We start from the raw sequence: 24,921 nt of genomic DNA, 5'->3' as shown, positions 1-24,921 counted from the left end.
CATGTGTGCACCTGCCCTCGTGTGCCTGTATGTGCTTATACACAGGCACATCTATATGTCTGTATCAACTTATATAAGATTTTACAAGGTATTGCTGATGTCTGATGATCTTTGTGATTTGGAATCTCCTAATTGCAAGTGATTTAATTTAAACATTACTCATGTTTTTATAAATGTCTTAAGCACTATCGTGATGACTACCATTAAAGAATCATTTTTCTCCATTTGTCTTAGATTCTACTAGAGGCAGTAGAGACTTGCCTTTACTCAATAGTCACCTTAGTTGTGTGTGTCTTACATGATTGCTGTGCATAAAGGAAAGAGGTACAGTAGAGGAAAAGGCAGAATGTAAAGTGGAGTAGAGGTTTGTAGAAGAGAAAGATCACTCCTTTTCCTTTCCAGAAAATAGGCCATGGGGAGTGAAACCCTCTCACCAGGCTAACATTTGGAAGTCTGTGTTTTTAGGAGGTTAGGGAGTTAATGAAAACCCATAATAATTTGCTTATGATAAACTTTAACAGCTAGAGTTAAGAATATTAGAAGAGCAGTTTGGTCTTCAGGTATTACCGTAGACCAGTGACTAATTTTTATTCTGTATTTCGTCAGAGTTGTATTTGTACATGAAATTGTATATTCAAAAAGGATTCATCCTTTATAACCTTGGGGATTTTTCCCCGCCATAGACATTACTAAAGTCCTGCTGGTTTTTTCCTCTTATGAAAATAAACACTATAAAAGGTATATTAAAATGGCCTTTTTCCACCATAAAAATCTGGGGCTAAGAGTATATCTAAAAAGAGATTTAAAATTAAAATATTAGAGTTTTGTTACAGGCTCTATTCCCCCTTCCCATCTCTTACTTAGTTTTGTCTATTTCAGAGGAATTCTTCACAGAATAACATACCCTTCCGTTTAGAGACAGATATTGTGTAACGAATATCTACTAGAAATAAACATTCAGAGATGTGAGTAATTTAATACAGATTATTATTCTGTAGTGACCTCAACAAGACAGATTATGATTTGGATGGGGAGTTCACAGTGAGGACTGAAGTGACAAATGCTCAAAATCTCAGGTGAATCAGGTGATATGTCTGAAATAAATGTGTTTGCAGGATCAGTTCCACTGCTGAATAACTTCCTGTGTTATTCAGGTGTTCCTATGTATTTGCCTGGGATTAAACACAGACAAATTCAACCAGAGCACAAGTAATGCAAAAAACAATTGGCAAGTCAAAAAATGTTATCAGTGCTCTAAAATTGTAGAATTATCTGCAGCTTTGAACTATTTTGTATGCTGGTAACTATGACTAGGTTTTTTTATATATGCCTATGCAGTGTTACTATATAGTAGTTGCTTTTACGTTAACATTTTAAAGATACCTGGTTCACAATGATCAGTTACATATGAGGCAGTGTTAAAAATGATATAAAGTATATCCCATATAACATTTTACTTCTGTAGAATTATACTTGCTTTTCGAAAAGGGAAGGCAGCTACAGTTTTTGATTCAGTGTTTATGGTTGCAGCAAATGTTTTGTGAAGAGAGGTGATGCCAAACCTGTATTTTCATGTTCGTCCTATGAACTGCAGTACACTTTCCCTTATGACATGAAATGCCTTCCATGAACGGCATCACCAGTTTGGGTCTCCCTCCTCTGCTCCATCATTCTTCTCCCTGAAATTACATCAGCCTAATTTCTTGGGAACCATGGCTCCTCTCTAAATTTGTTTGACATTTATGGAAAGATTAACAAAAATAGTAAGAGATGAATGACAATGAGACCATGGCATAAGACTTGTTTCTTTAGGAAACCTGGAAAATCAACAAAAACCCCTAGATTAAAGATGAAATGTTTTGTTGGCGTAACAATGTAAAATTTATTTCAGATAGGCTGTTAAGAATGCTTTAATTAATGTTTTTGTTTGTTATTTTTATGACCAAGTCTTGCATACTCAGTCTTCTATTTTTATGTATTTCAAATAAGCATTAAAAAACCTCACAAATTTACCTCATGGCTTATTTTTAAATCATATCTTGAAACTGTATTGAGTGGGTTCCAGAAAATGGAAATAATTCTGAATACCACAGCATTCAGTAGTGAAGTGATTGGGGAGGTGGTCTGTTGGCTGGCATCCCTTCCAAACTGCTCTGTTGCCCTGATGATTTAGTTGCTGTTCCTGAAAGGAATACTTCTTGCAGTGATAAAACAGCATGGGCAATTTTGATTAGGAAATTCTGTGATATTCCCAGAAGTGCTGCTTTGCAGAGATACGGTGCCAAATGTTACGGTGATTTAAAGTAAGTGCAACCCCTGCTAAGTAACCGGAACTGCACAGAATGTAAATCATTGAAGAATTTGTCCTGTTAATGATGTCTTGGCGTGGGACAAGAGCTTGTGTGAAGGTATATATTTGAATTACTTTAGAACTGTTGGTTTTAAGTAATGCCTACTATTTGTGTTATTTTAAGGTAGGACATGATATTTTGTGATGTTTTGCAAAAAATGTTATATATTCTACATAAAGACCACCAGATTCACTATTCTAAATGAGGACACCACTTTTTCTTTTTTTATTTTTTTTATGTGTAAATGTGGAACTAGATTAAAAGTATTCCCTTTTCTTTTTATCTGTGTAAGTCTCAGACAGTTTGGACCCTGGATGCCATGGGTGTCAGACCTGGAGATTCCCCAAGGCAGAAACTCTTAAAGGACTCCTTAGCAGCAAAAGAACTTCAGACCATGGAAAAACACCTAGCTGGTATGTATGGTACCAATAGATCCTAAAAGGCCTAGCAGTACTCACCCTGCTGGTTCAACCAGTATTTTAGACGAAGATGAAAATGATCTATCTCACATGCTGATGAAAAAAAGATAAAAACTTTAAACTTCCCTTTTCCTTCATTGAAGAGAAACAGTAGAATTATTGTTGGTTTTGTAGATATAATGAATTTTGCTGTAATTACAGTAAATACCATAATTAAACAGTAATTAAACTGTGTTGAACACACTGCTGTCTGACAGCTTAATAATGCACCTGGTTTTTTGGGTTTTCACATTTCACCGAGACATGCAATAAGGAAGCACTGATGCTTCACCTACTGTTAAGTAGGCTTTAGAAACAGCTGCAATGGACCTTTACCTTGGGAACAGATTACTTTGCAGGAAAAGCCCACCTTGTTCATGAGAGTTCTGGCTAAGTGAAGTCTGTTAACTTGCGTGCAGTGCAACATCTGCAACATCTTTGATGGGGTAACAATTTCTAAAAGGTCAAACAAAAAAACCTTTTTATCTGTGAAAATATGTGTCAGAGCTCTATAAAAAGTGCTGAGGGATATCCTAGGACATTGTTTGCAATTTGTTGTTCTTTGTAATCAATATTTTCCATCTTCATCTTTAGTTAAAAGGTATGACATATACCTATGGCATGGCAGTCCTATATTATGCGTGCTATTTGTCATACGGTGGAAGTTGAGCTTCATGGGACAGCTCTATGAAAAGTAAAGCAGAACTGGAATATAAAGAATGTATGTGTAAGGTGGAGGGAAAAATTAAATTATCTGACCCTTTTTTCAAGTCATTCAGAGAGTGAGTTAGAGAATTTACCACTCTCAGTGTGATTTTTCTAAAAGACTCTGGACATTTATGCCTCTAGTAATACTGGTGTGAAAGGCTTGGGAGCTGTATGCTCTTTAGAGAGAGGTACAGCTGTGGTACTTCAGCTGCAACAGCCCCCTAGACAGAAGTCAGGGCAGAAGACAAAGCTATGAGCACAATGAGGGAAGGTCTTTAGAAAAAGTTTTTCCTCATAATGGAGCAAGAACTAAAAATTATGATACCTTCAAATGAAGATATTTTAGACAGGTTTTGTTTCTGACGACAGCGATACTGCCATTCAGGTTTTTTTGACAGGTTCAAGTCACAGCAGCTATTAGATATGTAGCCACTGCCAAACTAGACTGAAAATCCATGAGCCCTCTCTCCAAGCTGAAACTGCCAGGAACATGTAGTGGGAACCACAGGACCGGCAGGCCAAGCTGTGGTCACAAGGTTTCTGTGGAACAGCAGCGACCTGAGTACCCCAGGGGCCTCTGCCCCTCAGGTGGCACTTGCCTCCCCTTTTGTTGCTGCAGTTGTCATTCATGAAGAGTCTGGTAAACCTGGATCTCTGATTTATGTCCTAACTGGTTGCACTTCCATGGTTGTACAAGCTGTGTTTGAGTGCAGTATGCTCTGAAACATGCAGTTCCTTTAGATCTCCCTTGATAAAACTGGTAGTAATAGTTACCATATTCAACACAATATGGAATTTTAAAAACTTAATTGACCATAAGCTAACTAACTACATTCACTTAGCCTCCAAGATTCGGTCTGCTGTTGTGTGACCTACAAGGTCTTCTCTCTCACATTAGTGCTGTTGTCATTTGGCTTTGGGCCCGTTATTTCAGTAATGCTGTAACATGGATTTCAGTCCTACCATTCAGCAATTTTTGTCTGCCTGAGAAACTCACAAGAAAACATTAGGGGACATTGGGCTCTTTTATTGCTAATAATTCGTACCCTGTTATAACACCAGCACTGCTTGAGACAACTATTCCTCTTACAGACAAGCATTTCCATGAAGAATCGGCTCAGAGCACCTCGGATAGTAATTGTGGTTTTTTGCTTAGCCTTATTTGTCCCATACATTTGCAAAAGTTCAAGTGCCTCTGATACCAGCAAGTCTCCTTGTTTCAGTTCTCTTAGCAAGTGCACTGGCACCTATTAATTCTACCCGATACTAGGCAGTCATTTAGATGCCAGAATTCTGACTTGGATTACCTGCATAAAATGAAATGTGGTCCCCTGTCTCAGATACACCTTCTTAAGGAGCCTGGCTTTCTCGTATGGACTGTGTGATGGATAAAACTCACTCCATGCATAAAGGAACAGTTTGGTGCCTGTGCCTAAATTAGGGACTAGCACCAACTGCCAGCAACTGCCTCAGTACCTGGATATTTAAATTCAGCATTTTTACAAAATCAGGTATTAAAGCAATCAGTTTTCCTTCTCTACATATGGCTTGTCATAATTTGTCTAAGATTTAGTCTCTGATGTTACTGTGGCTGCTTTATATCACACTCAAGCGGAGAATCTGGTTTTTTTGGTAGTTAGTTCCAGTATCCTGCCAGTTTGGTTTGTTACACTGATTCTGTGGTCATTAGATACTTCTGGAATATATTTTAACACAAGAAGAACTGTTTGTGAGAGCATCAGGAATTATATCCTTAGTCTGTTATTTCTGATATGAAAGTAGAATGCCTTTTGCCTCTGTTGGCTGTATTTTATTTTCCTTTAAATGAAATTGACAAGGGATTTTAAAAAATCCTAAATCATAATTCAGTTCTGGTATTTACCATGGATCAGATAATGCTGTAGAGCTGGAGATGTGTGGTTTGGGGTTTTTTGGTTGGATTTTGTTTTTTTTTTTTTTTTCTGGTTGAAAAGGTGATGTTGAAGCAAAAATCAAAAAGAAGATGTGTGCTAAATAAAACTGAATAATTACACTATGGAAACATGTTAATTATATGTGGAGAAATGATAAGGATAATTGGTTTATCTGCAGGCTTGATTACTATATGGAATTAAGGAAACATGAGCCAGAATAAAATGTTTATGTAACTCTTATTAAATCATTCAATGCTCAGATAATTTCTTAGCATACTGAATCATCATGGGGAAGTTAGAGGTCTAATTTTGCAAAGACATAGGCTAGGCTGAATCTTTAAAAGAACATATTCTTAATTTGGTTTACATCTGGTAGCCCACATTGTGATTTATTGGTCCCTGAATTTTTGCCAGGCATTTTACATGTTCCAAAGTGATGTGTATTGATTTTTTTTTTTTAAAGCATAATGGAATAGTACTTCAAGACATAATTATTTCAAAATGGAAATAATTAATTTTAAGAGGACAGCAGGGTAGCAATTAGAAAGATTCTTAACTGTGTGCTAGAAGCAATAACTGTGTTTTGAAATTTGCAAATATTTTCATTTTACCAGCTTTTCTAGTAATAGCACTTGAAATGTTTGGAGTGTCTTGTATGACATTAGCAACATCAAATTGACACAGCTTATTTTCAAGGTGTTGTTATAAAATAAGATAATGTTAAGGAGGCACACCTTGAATTAATTTTACATACAACATTCCTTTTACACCTACTGGTAAACACAAGTGAAAGAAAATCAGATTTTCCAATATGCAGTTTAGAATCTGTTTCTTTTAGGACTCTTAGAAGCTGAAATTGTTGTTATCAAAAATTAAATGCATATTTTATATAAGTGCACTTAATAGGTGTTTAAATCAGTAGAGCCTTGCTGATTTATAGCTTCTGGGGCTGTGACTTGTACAGTTTAATGGAAAATGGCATTGCTTTTCTAAAGATAACCAACTGTCTCTGGCAAAACCAAGTTACAGTTGGGTAACTCATGCCAGTGAGAGTGAAAATTCACAGCAGTTGTGTAGGATAAAATAAACCTGAGCAAACTGTTCCTTAGGCTTGACATTTTGACACTGCAATGACTTTCAGTATGTTCTCAATGCTAACCTGAATTACAGCAATCCTCACCTAACTTAGTTGGATGTATCTGAATTATTTCATTAGAAACACTGATTAATGAAATTAATTCAGCACTATCTCTGATTTGTTCTGGTTTTAAATAGGATCTTATTCCATATGGCTGTGTGAGGTGTAGGGACTGGACCACCAAATGTTGGCCACATTTTCTCCTTGAATTTTAGATGTTGGTGACTCTGTCACCTACTGTGGCACTGACGGCAGGCCAGAGCACAAAACTGAGATTCAAACAGGATCGCAGATCCGGATGTGCCAGAGTTCAAGAGTTATTTCCCCCAGAATTTTGGTTGGGCAGTAGACAGCGAGGCCAGAAGTACAACTCTCACCTTGAACCAGTTTTGGATTGCCTTTCATTGCAGCTGAGGATGTCAAGTTTATCTCACTGCTCCATCTCGGTTTGATATTAATGAGAAATGGTGCAAAAACCACAGAGAGAGAACTTTGAAGAAATGAGGGGGATTTTTATAGGTTGTGTTGACATTCAATGAAGTGGTAATACTTTGTTTATGTGGGATGAGGTGTGTTTGCTGTGTTTGCATTAAATCAAATGTAAATAAACTTTGAGGAAATGCTTGTCAAACATTTGAACTGTTATTCTGATGCTTTATATTTTAAGGGTGAATAAAGTTTCTCCATACATCTTCAAGTTATCATTTGCATTGGAGAAAATCAATTAGAGTTTTAAACCAGAGAGAAACAGGAAGTGAGTTTTCCTTTCTTTTTTGTTTGTGTGTGTGTGTGTGCCCAGATATTGAGAAGGACCTAGCACTATGGGAAGAAGCAAGGCTCTCAAGAAGCCCCACTATCCAACATCACAGTTTAGTTACATCTGACCATCAAGGCAATCTTCAAGCTACACAGGGCCAAAATCTGAGGCCTCAGGTGCCAGCTCAGACCGGGAAGAACATTCAGCTCCAAGGAAACAAATCCCCGCCGCTGCCCACTAACAGCAGAACGCAGGTCTCCAGTGTTGCGAACAGCAGGCCCCCAACGCCCGGTACACAAACCAACAGGCCACCAACTCCATCAACTCCGGGAAGCAGACCTGTGACCCCGAATAACTTGCTGTCACGGCCTCTTACCCCTAGCAACCAAGGAAATAGGGAAGGCATCATTAGTATTCAAAGAAGCAGATCTTTGACATCTAAGAGCCAAATGGGGAGGACCCTCAGCGCTGCTTCAGGGCTCTCTGTGCAAATGAGTGGAGACATTGTTGGAACTGTCACTACTCAAAGAAGCAGTTTATCAGAAGTAAGATTTTCAATTTAATGTTTTTGCTGTGTTTAAGAGCTGCTATAACGTGAAGACTAGATTGTGGTTTATGTTGAAGTAACGTCAGTATGCCTAATCTAACTTAGTACTCTGAAAAGAACTTGAAATATAATCATGACAAAATTAGCAAGGAAATAACCGCTCAGCACTGAGAGGTACTGATTAGAGAATGTCAGGATTATTAGAGATATCATACTGAAACACTCATGCCCCCCAAATTTTCCATGAGCTCTATAATGATCTGTCTGCATGATGCACAGCAGTTTTATTAGCCTTACAGTTTCCAAGAGGCGTGTACCTCTAGAATATTAAACAGAACTTTATTTTATCTATATGAATCCAGAGTATTTTTTTCCTGCCACAGAGGCAGTGCATAATATTTCCTTGGTCTGCTTTTTCTTTCATTTTTTGGACACACTGGAATGATTAGTTAGGAGAACTGAACTGGAATGAGAAAATGTCCAACATCATTGAATCACCGTCTAGTACTATCTGCATGTTAAATAGGCTGATTCAGAGCATAAAAACTTCCTGTCCCATATTAATGGCTTTTACAGGGTTAGTCTTTGTTTAAAATAAAGCAAATCAAAACGTTAAAGTACCTTGTAAATTTTGAGTGGGATTCTCCTCTGCTAACCTTAGCTGCCTTAAAGATAACTTTATTGTGTAGGCAGTGGAAATAAAAGCACCTGTGAAAGAACAGCCCTGCTGTCTATCTCAGATACATGCCTTATAAAGGTGAGTTTTTTCTCAGGAAACGCCAGTCCTTCTGTACTGACTTGAAGAAGGATCTATATGTCTGGATTACTAATTTTTTAATGGTAGAATAAGTCGGTTCCCACCATTTATTATGAATCTTTCTGTAATCCATTTGTCAAAGCCTGGAGAGCTCTTTTCCAAGACTGAAAAAATTACCATACCTTTAGGTAATTGTTTCTGAGAAGTATCATTTGTTTTAAAAATCTGTTGGGTATGACATTTGACAAAATGTATTATCAGTCTAAGAACTTCTTAAAAAAAATTTAAGATGTTTATAATAACATTGTTTAGAGATGGTTGTAGGAAAATTAGATATTTGATACTTAGCATAATCTTGCAATTAAGTATATGGCCTTCATTATTTTTTATGGAAGAAAGGAAGTGAGGCACAGATAGCTCTAAAACTAAAGAATTTGGGGAGGAAATCTTACTTAAATTTGGTGGCAAAAAATACCTCCTCATTTTGGTGATTGAATGGCAATGCACTAATCCCATCACTCGAGCTACTTACTCACTTAAAACTGGATATCCAACTTAACACGTGAGGACTAAAGGTGACTACTGTTGTCTTGAAAGTATCTTTACTGACACTTGACATGTTTTCAAACCAGACGTTTTCCATGGAAAAAACTGTGTAACTGTAACAAATTTCTTTTTGACAAACAAAAGCACTTGGTCTCTTTTTTGGAGAGGTGGGTGTGTTTGTACATTGGAATTTTCTCACCTATCAGAAAATGAGAATTGAAATTACTTTTTAACTAAAAATGTTCAGAAGAATCGAAGGGTTTAATTGTTTCCAACTAAACACTTCACTCCTCTTTTTCTTGCTTTCTTTCCTTTGAAGCATTCCTGTTCCTAACAGATACATAGTCATGTGATGCTAACTAAGATTATGGTGTAGACTCCTGAACGTGCCATGTAATGAGCACTGCATCTCCACCAAGGGACATCCAGTCTGTCCGTCACTTCTGATCTTTCCTGTAACAAGACAGGCAATTAAAAATACTTTCTTCCACAGCTTTTCTGTATTTATAGTAATAATAACCATGAGTCATTTCATGGTTATTATTACTATTTGATAATAAATGAACCATTTCATTTGCTGTGACTTGTGACTCTGCCAAATCTCAAGCTTTCCTGATAGCTCTTACAATGTGTCCTGTTATACTTTTAATATATGTATATATATGTATCAAGAACTTAAGAGATGAGCAAAATACCCTGTTCTACAGTTAGAATAGCATGTCCAGTTTCATCCATCAAGCCCACGGTAAAGCTGGTGTTAAATCTCAGCATAGAATATGCAGGATCTTATCCTCTGTTATAATCCCTTCTAGATGTGACAAATTCTTCCCTTTCTCTTTGCTCACTGGGTACAATAGTACACTGGCTGCTGGTGATCCAGCTCAAACCCTGTTTATCCTTTCCTGACATGCACAAGCGACCTTTGACTTAATGGAAGCTCGTCTTGGGACTAGCTCTGCTTCCAAGGTGAAAGCTGCTAATATGACACATTCATACTGAAGATCAGCCTCTGCCAAGCTGCCAAGGTCCTCGGATGTCAGAACGTAGCTGATGGAGGTCTGGCCAATATGCCACTCCCAGCCCCACCTTTGGAGCATTACACCAGTAGCCTTGGGAGCTCTTTTAAGCTGTCTTTGCCTATGGAAGTCCCTGGTCACTTAGATAAGTGGTTTTACACAGAGCATACCCAGGGAGTATCCCCGTCAGTGGCAATTTTTACCATGTTAGAGGTGTCCCCCTATTTATGGCCTTGTGTTTTCATTTATTTGTGTCACAGCTCCTCTCTGACCATGGAGACAAATTATAAAATTCAAAGGTGGTCTGGGGTAAGAGAAGAACAACAAAGTTTTGTCTTTCTTTGTACTTTTGCAGATCACAAACTTACAAAACTCAAGGCTGATAGTGTAAATTGTTTTGCAACTTTCATTGTAGGATTTGTATCCTCTTCCTGTATAAAAACAGTAAAATAAAAGAAGAGAAGTTGCCTTTATTCTTCTTAGCCTTATGGTGTGTACTGGGATTTTCCACTAGATGTGAATACTTGGTGGTAATGTTGCCAATCCTATAGAAGATACTATGATAAGATCTTTGCAAATAACTCTGCTTTCTTGCTCTTAGGTGGTGTTAATGGAATTAACAAGTACAAAGTTGATACGTGTTTGATGAGAATAAATCAGTTGAAAAGGATGTGATTACTGACTACCGGGAGCATACTTTACCATAAGGAGCTTGCATTAAAGAATTCAGTATCTGCATGGGGTTTACTGTATGCTGTCATTTATCAGGGATTTTAATCTCTCAATGCCTTTTGTATGCTTTCTAGTTTTGTAATGTATCTCAGAGTAACATAACAAGTCTAAATTACAAAAATATTAGTGATAAATACAATTCAGAGTTGTTCTTACATTTTGGTAAAGTTCATGCTGTAGCTCAGGGTGGTGTAATGTGGTTATAGCACAAATCTTAAATAATTTGGCAAGCATTTAACATACCAGCTGTTAATGTTTAGGGGTTTTCTTAATGCTCAAGACATAATGATCTGAGATTTTGTGGATGAGTTGCTGCCTCTTGGCACACATAGTATTACAAAGTTCTAACAGGTGTGTTTTATTATCAGCTCTGTTCAAGGCTGAATTGAATTACAGCAAAGAAATGCTACCTAGAGAAATAGTTTTATTCTCTCTATAAAACTAATAAATCAGGGTTCCAAATCCTTTGACAGAGATACTTTTATGCGTTTACCTTATCCTTTGGTGTTTTGTGTAAATTGACAAAGGAATGTTGAATCCTGCTTCTCTCTTTAGGATGGATTCCATTAAAAAGACACAATTCTGTGATAGTTATCAATAGCTGTTGAGATGAAAATACTAGTGACTCCCTTGTTTGCCATCTCATTTTATGAACACTTGGAATTTTACAAGCGCTTTATTTATCCAGATAGTTTAAAGTGGTATTCAGTAATCTTTATTGGTCTATCATTGCTAACAGCAGGAAATTTCAGCTCATTTGAATATAGCATTGATTAACATATGTTTTCCTCCTACCTACTGGAGTGTAGGGCGTAACGTGATGTGATGAGAACTCTCTTTTTGGTCAGATACTTCCATTCTGTTCTGCTGCCTGGCTCAGTACTTTGCTCTGTGGTTTTGGTAGATTAAAAAGTATGCTGATCAGTGTGAGAGCCACTCGCTCCTACTGCAAGAATCCTGTTCCGTGAACCAAAACACTGCCCAGTTCTGTCCCGTAGTCAGCTCGAACGCAAAGCGCATTTGAAATGGCAGTACATGCGTGAGACCTGGAGCTCCTGCCTGAGCTGTGTTGGGCCACCGCAGCAGTCTGTGTGTTTTTTTAACAGGTTACTAACAGTATTAATGATTTACTCGCAGTGAGTTAGATCTTGATTGAATAGCCTTCAGTCTCCAAGAACTGATTTAAACAAGTCTGGGTTCTGTTTCTAAATTAGAGAGCCTAGCACGAAAATTTATGTTCTAGTGCTGTGCAACACAATTTAACTTTGAATATATAGATTCTGGTTTTCAGCTGGTATGAAAGAAGACAGGGCTATTACCCCCACTTTTTTTTTTCAGATACTTGTAAGAATCTGGCCAGTAATTTTATGATATCTGGCTAATACAGGTTTTCTTTTAGAGCCTACACTTGCATGTTTGAACTGCTCTTGAAAATAAAAGTATGCATTCCAGTCTCATCTCTCACCTTGAATATTGCAAAAGAACCTGTCAAAGTATTTTATATGTCTGTGTGTGTACGTGCTCACGTACAAAAGTGTGTGTGTGTATGGAAAAATATTTTTATATGCATACATATATACCTTACATAAAAAAGGAGGCAATTGTAAAACATTTTAAAAAGCATATATTCAGTTGTGTATGGATTTTTAACGGTGTAAAGCATTTATTTTTTGATGCTTAGAGTTTTATGGTATCTTGGAGTCAAAAGTTTCCATAGCATTTTTCCTTCTCCTTCTCCAATAAAACCATGGGTTCTAAATCAAGTTTCAGGTCCTTGTTCTTACTAGATTGGAGACAGTGAAAGTTGTGACAAATCAAAGACTGGCTTAAGCACATCACGCATGACATGTCTAGGCATAGTCCAAGAAACTGCAGGGACAGATGTAATATCTGCATTAAGATTTTGCTCTGTGTTGCTGCATTTCTAAGAGGAGTATGTATATACCTTGGTGTAGCAGATAGGTAACTAAAGGGACCATTTTTTTTTCCCCAGAATAGATAAATAAATAACAGTTAAATAAGTTTTTTAAGGATCCTGCGTATCCTTTACATTCTGGTTTTATTTCACAGCAAGATTTTTTTTTTTTATTAAAGGCTTTCTCCTAATCTAGTTAATCGAGGCTAGATTGTTTGCTACAGTCTGCATTTATGTAGAACCATTCTGTGTCATTTTGTCTAAAATAGATCTGTTTGTGGCAGGATGAATTCTTACAACAGCTTCAGCTTGCTCATCAGCCTTGGATATTGCCGAGTGACACAGAAAGTGAAGGAGTGGAAGCTGACCAAGAAATATGTAAGTATATTTGTTAGGACCAGATAATATGTCAAAAACCCTCAAACTATTAACTTCTCTTTTTCATATCTTCAAATCCTGTGAAGATGTCATGCCTGCTCACAGGAGCTTTTCTCTTTAATACCAATTAATCATTTATTTGAGGGCTGAACTTTATAGGGTTGATTTACATAAACTTTCGTACGTTCACTGAATAATGGCAAAATGATCACAGACCACAGTTTACATGGCTAAGTGAAACAATTTTTCCTGATGTGTTAAAGTAGCTGTTCCAGAGAAGTAGCATGAAGTTGAAATACTCTGTTTGTAAATCTGTATTGACCAGCAAAAAAACCCACAGGAAACCCCAGTAGCTGTGAAAATGAGAGTCTTCCTCCTCAAACCTGTGACTCCCTTATCTCTATTTTGCCTACATTCTTTTGAATTCCTCTGTATGGGAAAAAAAAAAGTTCTTAATCACACAAGTAATCCTTAATATCCTACACTCTTGGAAGCAGATGTCTGTTCATGAAAGCAAAGGTCAGCAGGATCATAACCTAAATGACAGAACAAGTAACATGCTATAAATTGCAGTACATTTAAACTAAAGCAAGTTCTGTCTGCCTATGAGGTACATGTAAATAATCTGGCTGAAAATATTTTTTCATTTTTTTAATTCACAGTAGTTTTTTGAATATAGAAACTAATTTCTAATGTATTTTAAGTGAGGAACAGAACAGATGATTTAATCAGCATGTTTAGAAAACTTCATACATTCTACTAAAACTGTTTTAAACATACGGAAAGAAAATAAGAAAAAGACAGTTTCTTCACAGAATGGAACTGTTGTTTAAGGGATTAATGATTAATAATAATCATGCCAGATAGCTATGAAATTTCAGTTTACACAGTGAGGTACTGAAGAGCATGTGCCAGTTTTTTTAACAGTAGTACTGTGTTGAAATGAAGTTCTGTGTGTCCAGCTGATTTTAGTCCAAAGCCAGTAAGTCCAGTTTTGCTTGCACCTGAACCTTTCACTTACCTATGTGCTGAAGTTCATCATAGGTGGCCCAAGGGAGAGACTGACACCTGCCTTTTCTGTGCACGTGGATTTTCCTCTGTATTTTCTGTGATGACTTTACAATCCCACCGACTGGCTGCACGCACACAGACTGGTGCTAATTATGTGGTCAGGGAGACTTCGGGACACATCAGATGCACAGCATGATTCTTTTATAGCCGCTATATCTGAACTGCATGGGTGTAGGAACTTCTGAGCATCCAAGATCCTGTGCTGGAAGATTCCAAGAATTCTGGTAGATCGTTGTCACTGCCCGATATGACAGAGTGGTAGATTATAGACCACAGTTTGGGTCATACCACCAGATCGGTAGAGATGATAGATGCCTAACTAATAACAATTGGTTTTCCTGGATCTGATGGCACCAAAAACAGAGAAAGGAAAGAAGGTAGCTGTAAGCTATATTTTCCGGCCAAAAGTGGAAGCATGTTATTAAGGGCATTGACCAAGTGCCTCTTAAAGACTGACAGGCTTGGGGCATTTACCACCTCTCTAGGAAGCCTGTTCCAGGGTTTGACCACCCTCTCAGTATAGAAATGCTTCCTGATACACAGTCTGAACCTCCCCTGAAGCATTTTGAGCCATTCACATGGGTTCTATCACTGGATACCATGGAGAAGTGATCCACACTTCCCTCTCCGCTCCCCTTTCTCAAGAAACTGTAGAGAGCAGTGAGGTCACCCCTGAGCCTCCTTTACTCCGTAGTAGGCAAGTCTAATGTCCATAGGACATTACTCCCAGCCCTTTCACCAGCTTTGTTGCCCTCCTCTGGATGCATTCAAGGCCTTTTGTGGGGCCCAGGACCACACAGCACTCAAAGTGAGGCCGCACCAACACTGAATACAGTGGGATAAGCCCCTTTTTTCATGCCTGGTTGTGCTGTGTGTGATGCACCCCAGTGCGGTTTGCCCTCTTGGCTGCCAGGGCACACTGCTGACTTGTATCAAGCTGGCTGTCAACCAGCACCCCTAGGTCCTTCTCTGTGGGGCTGTTCTCCAGCTACTGCATTCCTAATTTACGCTTGTGCCTGGCATTCCATCTCAGGTGCAGGATCCAGCATTTGGACTTAATAAATTTCATCCTGTTAATCATTGTCCCATGCTCCAATTTATCTAGATTCCTCTGGAAGGCCTCTTGTCCCTCAAGAGAGTCAACAGTACCTCCCAGTTTGGTATCATCAGCAAACTCGCTAATCTTGCGTTCAACTCCTGCGTCCAGAATGTTGATAAATATAGTGGACAGAACTGGCCCTAGAACTGAACCCTGAGGAACAGCGCTGGTGACCGGTCACCAGCTGGATGTTGCCCCGTTCACTACAACACTTTGAGCTGTGTTCTTCACCCAGCACATTGTTAACATGCTCGTCCCGTAGTTGGACAGCGTGCCCAGAAGGATGCTGTGAGGGACAGTATCGAAAGTCTTGATAAAATTCAGAAAAACTGGATTCACTCCCTTCCCTTCATCCACTAGGCAGGGGACCTTATCACAGAAGGATATCACATCAGCAGTTAAATGCAGTTAACTGCTACACCCTTTATAGCAGGTCAGTGTTCCTGCTAATACAACTAAAGGAGTAGAACAAAAATGTTTGCTCAAAGAAAACACTTTAACTGAAACGTACTAATGATAAATGTTAATAAAAATAGCAATAATAATGTTATCATCCCCATCTAAGGTTATATGCTGGTGTCACTGGCACTCAGAAAGTGTGGAACTGCTACTGCTGACAAAGAGAAGCTGCCAATTCCCAGTTGTAAAGTGGAGAGTCAGTGAGGGGCTTGGCATACTTGCTGATGCCAGTGCTGGTAGGCAGAGCAGCTGGCACGATCACACATCGTTTTTCACCCTGAAGTTAATAAATCTGTGTGGATGTTGTGTGTGTGATTTAGTGTTGAGGGAGCCCAGGAGTTCATAATTTATGAGTTTGAGCAGAAGAGCTGCAAAATTAATCTTTATGATAGGAACACCTGTTCTTTAACTCAGCTTTTAATAAATTATATGTGGATAATATTTACCACATTCTTTGACTACTTTGAGATAATAGCAGCCAGGTGTAAAGCTAGTTTTTGGTAGTGGGAAAACTAACAATGCGAAAATAGAAGCTGTGTGAGTCACCTTGAGTTCTTTTAAGTTAATACCTTCTGGTTAATGTTCTATAAGAAAAATAATGAAATAATTTGGGAGTAACAGTTGCAAATGTGGTCAGATGTAATTGTGTAAAGAGGTTATTTTCAAAGCCAGTGATGGCTGAACAGAATTGGGTCACTTTGGTGTCTAAACATCTCCCAGCAAACATCATTTGCAAAACAGATAAAACCGCACATCATCTCTTATGGAAGTGAGATCTAGGGTCTCTGTTTTTCTAAATCAGACTTTAGTTTCTAAATCCTTTAGGTTCCTACAGCATTTAAAAAATTTATCCCTCTCAGCAAGATAACTGGAAGTCTCTAATTTTTAAAGCTTCACACCAATTATGACAAAATTTCAAATCAAATAGGTAGGCATATAAAAGAGTATAAACAATTACAGCCTAAAAGGTTTGCAGTGTTAAAGAAGAAAAGAAAAACATTTTTAAGAAACACTGTTTTGGTTTTTTTTTAACATACCCTCTCCTTCTTCCTCTTTGTGTGCCTAATTAATTTGGTGGCCATATGTCAGAAATAGGTATATAATTATTTGCTCTTGTAGTGTAAATTTTGTTATTAAAAATTAGGAACTGACACATGCATTTTAAGAACTACTATAATTTAGTAACTAAGGCTCTTCTGCTTGTTAGAAGTGTTCTCCTTTGATACTCTGTACACACTGAGCAAAGTGAAAATGGCAAAGGCAATATGATCCAAAATCAAGGGGTTGTGGTTCTTTTTTGGGTTTAGTGTCACTAAAAAGCCTGTAGAGAGGGCCTCCTGTCTTCCTCCTCAGTTGTCATTCTGAGACAATGCTACATCCTTGCCTGTAGTAGTTTGCTTGCATGCTCATGCTCTGCAAAGTGTTCAGAGCATGCATAGAGATCATTCTTGGGAAGAGGAGGGATCTGGAGAAGATATTTTCCACTTCCACAATTCCTTGAACTGGCAAAAATAATCTTCTTTATGGGATACTGATTCAAGGAAACAGAAGAGCTACATCTACAACCACCATAGCATTTCTCAGCCAGATTTTATGAGAAGGAATTTGGCCTTTCAGGGGTCTGACAAGAGTCAGCTCGAATTTTTCCTTGCGAATATGTCCTACAAAGACTGCTGATTAGAAGTTTCTAATACATCACTTCCAAGAACCTTGAAAAGACAAAGACAATCTTTTGGTGATTTTTGACCTACTATCTGTGTCCTGGCATGGATTTACTGCCCAAAAGCCTGAGTCTGCTTTCTTGGGTGCCTAAATCAGAAAGTAACACACAAAGCACATTTCCTCAGCTCTCACAGCCTTGGACATAGAGGGTCTCTACCTGCAATCAGTCCATTTGGCAAATGTACATGCTAGGTGAGTAACTTGCTACTCGGTTAATCCATATTAAATATGTAGCTATGTGTATATACATTCCTTTGCCCTAACCCGCTTAAGACATGCCAGTTTCTGTAGTCAGTGGTACACTAAGTGGTGTGGCTACTATCACTTCACTCCAACTTGCCAACAGGAGCACTAGATGCTCATTTCTAGCTCAACTGATCTAGGATGAGGCTGGAACTCTCACCTACTGACCCATGGTAAGAAACTTAAATGTTTAGCCATCGTACAAACTCTTTTCTAAGGTTTGCAGTGGAAGGTCTACTGCTGATAAATCAAAGCTGATTGTTGGGAAAAAGTGCCATTTCCACTCCATTCGTTTTTGCACTGGTCTTGAAACTCTGCAGTCAAAGACGCTGATGATGACTTCAATAGGTATTGAAGAAACAATTCTGCACAAATGTCCACCTAGAAAAAGACCCAAAGAATGAAAGACAGTTTTTGTACAATCAAGAATTCAGACTGTGTTCCACTAAAATTCCAAACCGTACAATGTTTTCCCATGGGTAAAATTCCTTACAGTGAGTAAATTCACATGGCTAAACAGGTACTTTCTTAATTATGAAAATAAGTGCTCCTAAGATTTGGAAGATTGCTTGATAAGGAGTGATTATAAGGAGGAGTTTGCTGCTGGAATATGATTTTTGCTATGAATTTTTCCTTTTGCTAGAGCCAGGTACTACTCAGTATGAGTAAGAATGACAGAATCAGACTTAGAGCAGCAACTGTTAATTTTACCCTTTATGACATTAGCACAAATACATTCCATTTCTGTCGAATTCAGCTATTTGTGCTCTGCTCTGATGGAGTGTAGCAGTACTCAAAAACATCTCTTTAAGTGGATATGAGCTTAGGGCATGCCTAGATTTGGCTTCTCTAGGGAGTCAATTGTATGTCCGGTTAATAAGAACTTAATATGTGTAGTTGGAAATTTTTGCCAGTGAATAGTGAATTCACTATAAATATGTGCTTTTTTTGTCCCAAAAGTGAATCTGGGTTGAACTTCTGGGAGAATTTAATTCCAGATTCATGGATCTTGTGTAGAAACGTATTGATATCTTTTTTTCATTTAATATTTCAAGAGTGGTAATATAAACTGAAGTTAAAAAGTTACATCTCCCCATCCCACATAACCTTTCTAAGGAGTGTCATAAAGCTTTTGTCTGCTTAGGGTATGAATCATTTTCCAAATTTCTCCAGCGTGCACTTACGTATGCTAACAAAGATACGTTGTCTCTCATTCTCCCTACCGGTGGCTTAGCTAGGTATAAGCTTCAGACACTTCTGTACCAGCTGCAGAAACAGGATACAGTAGACAATTTCCTGCAAACAGAATTTCTCCAGGCCTGTTGGATGGTCTTGGCTGGATGTCTTATCACATCCATAGCTGAAGCTGCACTATTTCATGTAACTGCTTTTTGAGTCTGAAATGAGAGAAAAGAGTTTTCTAGCATGGAAACTTGCCCACTTGGATTTAATTATTTATAGATAGTGAAACAGAAGTAAAGACTGACATTATGTCTACCTGAGGTTATATAGTGAGGGGAGAGTTCAAATACAGCTAGGGAAAGTTGGAACTAAACTACAAATTCCTATTTTCAATGGCGGTGCTTCAATCCAAAGCCACCATTATCTCCATATGCTATTAAGGCTTTAGCTCATGTCACTGTATTTCTACTGACTAATATTTGGTTTTGTCTTGGAAAAGTTCACATTGAATGAAATATTTGGGAGGTGGAGGGAATGTTCCATAGCAGCAAAGAAAAAAAAAATCTTCAAAATTTGTTCCAGTGCAGCAAGCTGTTTTCAGTCCAGCTTCCAAAACTAACGATGTCTTTTTCTGTAACTTGCGTTATTATGGTAAACTTAGATTCCCAAGGACATTTAATGCAGTAAAAAATGACAACTGTAAGTTAAAAAATGGCATAGAGAATTGTGAGGGCACACATTATGTAAATTAGAAGCTGTCTCACTGAGGAATCAAAAACTGGAGTTTCTAATGGAAAGATGTAAATGAATGGGGCTCATTAGGGTCTGATAGGTTTGGGTAATTGGTGGGAAGGACAGGTTGAAGTTATTAAATGATATGAATCCCCTGGTATAATGGCCACATTCCAGTAAAATGCACTTTATTATAACCAGATGAAATATATTTGAACCAAATGAAATATATCTGGCACGAGAGAAATATATCTGTCTCTGCTGCAGAATAATAAGGCTTTGTCCTGAAAAACAGTGACCTAATGGATTTAGGATGATCATAGAAGATCCTCAGTGTGAGCTCCCAGCATAATGCTGTCACAAAGAAGGGTAGACCATTCCTCTAATGCCTAAAAAGTTAAGTAGTAAAGCAATTATTCCACATCATATCAATAAAAAGCTGTGGTTTTGGTGTCTTGGCATTAAGAAAGATTGAACTACTTGAGAAATTTCAGAAGATGATTAAAAACAACCCAAGGTTTGGGAAACCATGTTAGGAGTTTACTTCACCTGAAGGCATTCAACTAGGAACCTCGGAGGTGGCTTGGTATCTGTAGGTAGACATTTAAATTAGAATGATTCAACTCATCAAACTGTGACGAAGGAAATTAAATGCTCTGTCCTAGCAGCCAGGAACCTTAAGCATTGTAAGCAAAAGCTAAGGGAGACAATGAACTCGGAGTCATTAACACGAGGTGATAGGGCTTTCTAAATGACAGATGATAGATAATCCAGTGGGAGATTCCGTGGGCTCTGTACAGGTATGCAGGAGGTCAAACTAGATGATTACAGCAGGGGTGTCTGTGAATATACTTATTCTCATAAACAGGAGTTTGGATCTGCAGTTTTGCTTGCTTTCTTGGACACGATGTGTTAGGCATTGATAAAGACGTGCATGATATAGTGAACATGGTTCTACATTTATGCTGTTTTCTTAAAAGCCCTTGAAAATGTGCATAACTGTATGTACATATAAACACATTTTTGTGGGTTTTATTCTAAGGTTTATTCTAGTGAATTTTTAACTGCAAAACTCCCACCCCTCCTCAATTGTTTTTATGATCATAATTTAGTCCTTGGAATGTAAAAATCATTTACTTGAGAAGGCAGGGAGCCTCTGGGTAAAGTAATGGATGTTCTTACAGATCCAAAAATATATACCTGGGAAATGGAAGATATGATAGTTTGGATTAATATTAACCACAACTAAGATATTAATAAAATACTGTTAAACTTTACTATCTTCTAGATAGTCATAGAAGTCTATAGATTTCAAAGCACAAAATATGTTCACGCTGATTTTATCTATGTGAATGTCCGGTATTAAATGGTAGTGTATAGAATAGCAGTGATATCAATATTTTGCTTTTAAAAGATTTTTTTTTTTAATTTCAAAAAGCATTTGTAAGTCAAATTGTAAGCTTTCAGGAAAAAAAAAAATATCGGTTGCCCTTAATTTTGTAATTCCATCAAGTTCTATGCCTTGTATAATCCCCTCTGGATAGATGTACAGGTAAGTTCAACAGATAGACATCTATGCTCGTCACTATAATCTGTACTAAGCTTTATTATAATTTTGTTCCAAAATAAAAATATAAGCTATATTGTTTTCTACACATCACAGTAAAAATCTCCACTACCCATATGTTGATATAGCAGTCTATATATACAATATTTGAATCACAAAGTAGAGTGTATGTTTGACACAGGGGTGGTTTCATATTATGCTGTTAAAAGATCAGCCTGAAAGGATGCTGGAGGCCAGGTGTTCACCAAAGCTGCTCTGTCACTCCCCTCCGCAGCTGGACAGGGGAGAGAAAATATAAGGAAAGGGTTGTGGATCAAGACAAGGACAGGGAAGGATCACTCACCAGTTATGGTCATGGGCAAAACAGAGTTGACTTGGGGAAAATAATTTAATTTATTGCCGTTCAAATCAGAATAGAATCATGAGAAATAAACCCAAATCTTAATATACTTTCCCACCACCCCTCCCTTCTTCCTGGGCTCAACTTCACTCCCGACTTCTCTACCTCCTCCCCATCATCAGCACTGGGGGATGGAGAATGGGGGTTGTGGTGAGTCCATCACACATTGTCTCTGCTGCTCCTTCCTCCTCAAGGAGAAGACTCCTCACAATTTGCCCCGATCCAGTTTGGGGTCCCTCCCATGGGAGACAGTCCTCCACAAACTTTTCCAACATGAGTCCTTCACACTGGATGCAGTTCTTCATTAACTGCTCCAGGGTGGGGTGCAGTCCTTCGGGAGCAGCCTGCTCCAGCCTGGGTCCCCCATGGAGGTCACAAGCCCTGCCAGCAAACCTGCTCCAGCCTGGGCTCCTCTCTCCATGGGGCCACAGCTCCTGCCAGGGGCCTGCTCCAGCATGGGCTGCCCACAGGGTCACAGCCTCCTTTGGGTGCATCCACCTGCTCCAGTGGGGGGTCTTGCATGGGCTGCAGGAAAATTCATTTTTTTCCTCCTTCTCAAACACATTATCCCAGCAACGCTACGACAGTTGCTGATGGACTCAGCCTTGGCCAGTGATGGGGTCCATCTTGGAGCCGGCTGGCATTGGCTCAGACACAGAGGGAGCTTCCAGCAGCTTCTCACAGAAGCCACCCCTGTAGCCCCCCCGCTACCAAAACCTCGCCACGCAAACCCAATAGAACATAAAAAAAAAAAAAAAAGCTTCTAGGAAAGTAAAGCTCTTCTCTAACATTAAAGAATTTCAGGGAATAACATAAGCTAAGGCTTTTACTAATCACTGACAACCAGTTAACAGGTCATTATAGCAAAGAAATGTAACTATGGGAATGCAGCCTATTTTGCTACATGTTGATGAAGGAACTTTAATTAAATCACTTGATTTTGTTTTGATTATATCAGCTTTATCTATCCCCTTTTAGACTTTGCTCTTCCAAAACACTTCTTCAGTAAAGGAAACTTAAAACGTAGCTCTGTGTGAAGGCCTGCAGTGAACTGACAGCTGATCTCCTTGAAAAATCTGAGAAAAAGAATATTTTTTCTCAGATAATACAGTCCTGTGTTGTTGCTCAGCCCTGTGGCTGCCCAACGTTTGTGCTGCATGAATCGGGAGGACGTATGGAGAATATCTGAGTCGGGCAGGGGTGAGGTGAAACTGCTTCAGCTGGCCTGTCCTCTAAAAAACACTCATGAAACAATAGTCCTAGGTTTTAGTAAAGAGAAATGACTGTAACCCTGTGAAAACTGTAAGGTGCAAACTCATCCTCCAGGCCTGCATCTGGCCTCGGGGGGCATATGGATGAGCCCTTCTACTCAGGGACTGCTGTTCCCACTCTCCAGTTGGAAGGAACTGGCCGTGTCATAGTAGAGAGCACTGGGAAGAGCTAGGGACCAAATTACACTGATGTCCTCATTCTTTTATGCCTTTCTTGATTCCTTCATTTGTCATGCTGGCTGAGTGCTTTCACTACAGGCCAAGAAGATCTTGCTGCAAACCTATGTGTGTTTTTATTCCATTTAATTGCCCCAACTTTTATCAAGAGGTGTCAAACCCAGTCATCTTTCACCAGTGCCTTGTGTAGTCATTTACGGCAGTGAAGAAAGAGGAAGAAATAGCCCTGAAGTACTACCAAAGCACATTGGTCATCTTCTACACCCACTTTTCACTCAATTTGTTTGAATACAAATGACCCCATGAAGTGCAAGACCCGGGGAGCAGCAAGGAGGGACAGTATCTTTTTGCATTAGATAAGGCCTTGAAAGGCTTTTGGCTCCACAACTGCCTGATTCGTTCAGCAGAGGGGCCAGATTGCTGCAGAAACCAGAAAAAAAGTGTAGAATTCTTGACTGTAATCCCAGGGTGCAAAAATGACCAGAAGGTGAAGGATCTATGAAAGAAATCAGTTTTCTTTCTTCGGCTCAGTGTTCTCCAAGCTCTTTAAAAAACAAACAAACAAAACAACAAAACCAAACAACATTCCTTATTATCCTGGTGCTGTAAATGTATTTTACAAGGCTGAGATTTATTCTAAGCCACAACTGTAGAAATTCCTCTTTTATCATGAAGAGGAAGGATTTCAAATTCAAGTAGGAAAAGCTCTGTAATGGAAAAGGTTAAGATTTTGTGACATAATTACGGTGACTGTTCTTGACCCTGTCAGGGAGAAAATCCATGAATGTGGAGACTGAGGGAGAGGAAGAAGAGAAGAGGGTTGATCCTTGATATGGGACTTGTGTTCATTTTGGTTAAATCTTGTTTGGCAATGTGTAGGGCCAGTGTGAGTGTTACAGCAACGCTTCTTTTCTCCGTGTCTTACCTGTGAAGTGGGGTGATAAAATGTGATAAAACACAGCAAAGCTATGAGAAATCACCAGTTAATGTTTCTAAAATGTGTCATGAGCCTGGCCCCCCCATTCTAATGTCTATTTGTACTTCTTTGTGGTGTGATTTCACTGAATTTAAAATGGCTGTAGTTTTTCAGTTATTTTCCCCAAGTCAGTCAGTGGTGGATTCCTGCTTGTATTAACTACTTTTAAATTGTTGTCATCCCCTTTTCTGTCGGAGAAACAGCCTGTCAGGGTATGACTCATCTCACCTACCTTCAGCTATAAAACGTGAGAGAGTCTAGTCCAAGCTATTTGTTCTCTGAAGTAAGGGGAGAAGCAAAGGGGCCCCAGGGGACAGCCTGAGATCTGTCTTACTGACTGGGACGGAGACAGGTACACTGAATCCCGTCACCCCTTCAAGGTGTCCTTCATCTCTTGCCTCTCCACCTTGATTCTTCTTTATCTCATGTCAGCTGAAAGTTGATTTGATCTTGCTAATATCATTTCTCATCAGTCAAGAATTCCATAATGGATATGGGGTAGTAGAGAATATATTTTCTGGCTGGCATCCCATTTTCTTCTGCAGCTAAGGCAACCACGGTCCCTGGAGTTTTTGTGATTAACAGTCAAGAGCAGAATCCGCAAAGGAAACAGGTTTACATATATTTGCTTTTTCCCTCCCCCTTAAGACGAATTTGTTACTTAAAGATCAAACTGTTACAATGCTTGAATATCTGCTAAATGAAGTGCCTCTGAGGAAAACAGTTGTTAAACATTAGGTTTAAATGGCCAAAAAAAACCCCATATAAGGTTAATAAAGGATAAGAACCTTTGCTAAGATTTCCTA

General features: G+C 38.6%; 1 protein-coding gene across 1 annotated transcript in view; it reads left to right on the top strand.

The window, feature by feature from the left end:
- LOC104512313 (chromosome unknown open reading frame, human C8orf34) overlaps nucleotides 1-22,852 on the top strand; it is a gene marked incomplete at its 5' end in the record, with an annotated part of 36,002 nt that extends 13,150 nt beyond the window's left edge. Inside the window, 4 exons of the mRNA XM_010155237.1 lie at nucleotides 2,644-2,764; nucleotides 7,368-7,870; nucleotides 13,123-13,216; nucleotides 22,794-22,852. Of these exons, the coding sequence (XP_010153539.1) occupies nucleotides 2,644-2,764; nucleotides 7,368-7,870; nucleotides 13,123-13,216; nucleotides 22,794-22,852 (777 nt within the window). The remainder of the gene's footprint in view (nucleotides 1-2,643; nucleotides 2,765-7,367; nucleotides 7,871-13,122; nucleotides 13,217-22,793) is intronic.
- Nucleotides 22,853-24,921: the final 2,069 nt, after the last annotated feature.

Source organism: Eurypyga helias, unplaced genomic scaffold, assembly GCF_000690775.1.
Source record: "Eurypyga helias isolate BGI_N326 unplaced genomic scaffold, ASM69077v1 scaffold8367, whole genome shotgun sequence".
Taxonomy (NCBI): Eukaryota; Metazoa; Chordata; class Aves; order Eurypygiformes; family Eurypygidae; genus Eurypyga; species Eurypyga helias.
Note: the sequence above shows the minus strand (reverse complement) of the source record. Positions and strands in the feature narration are given on the sequence as shown.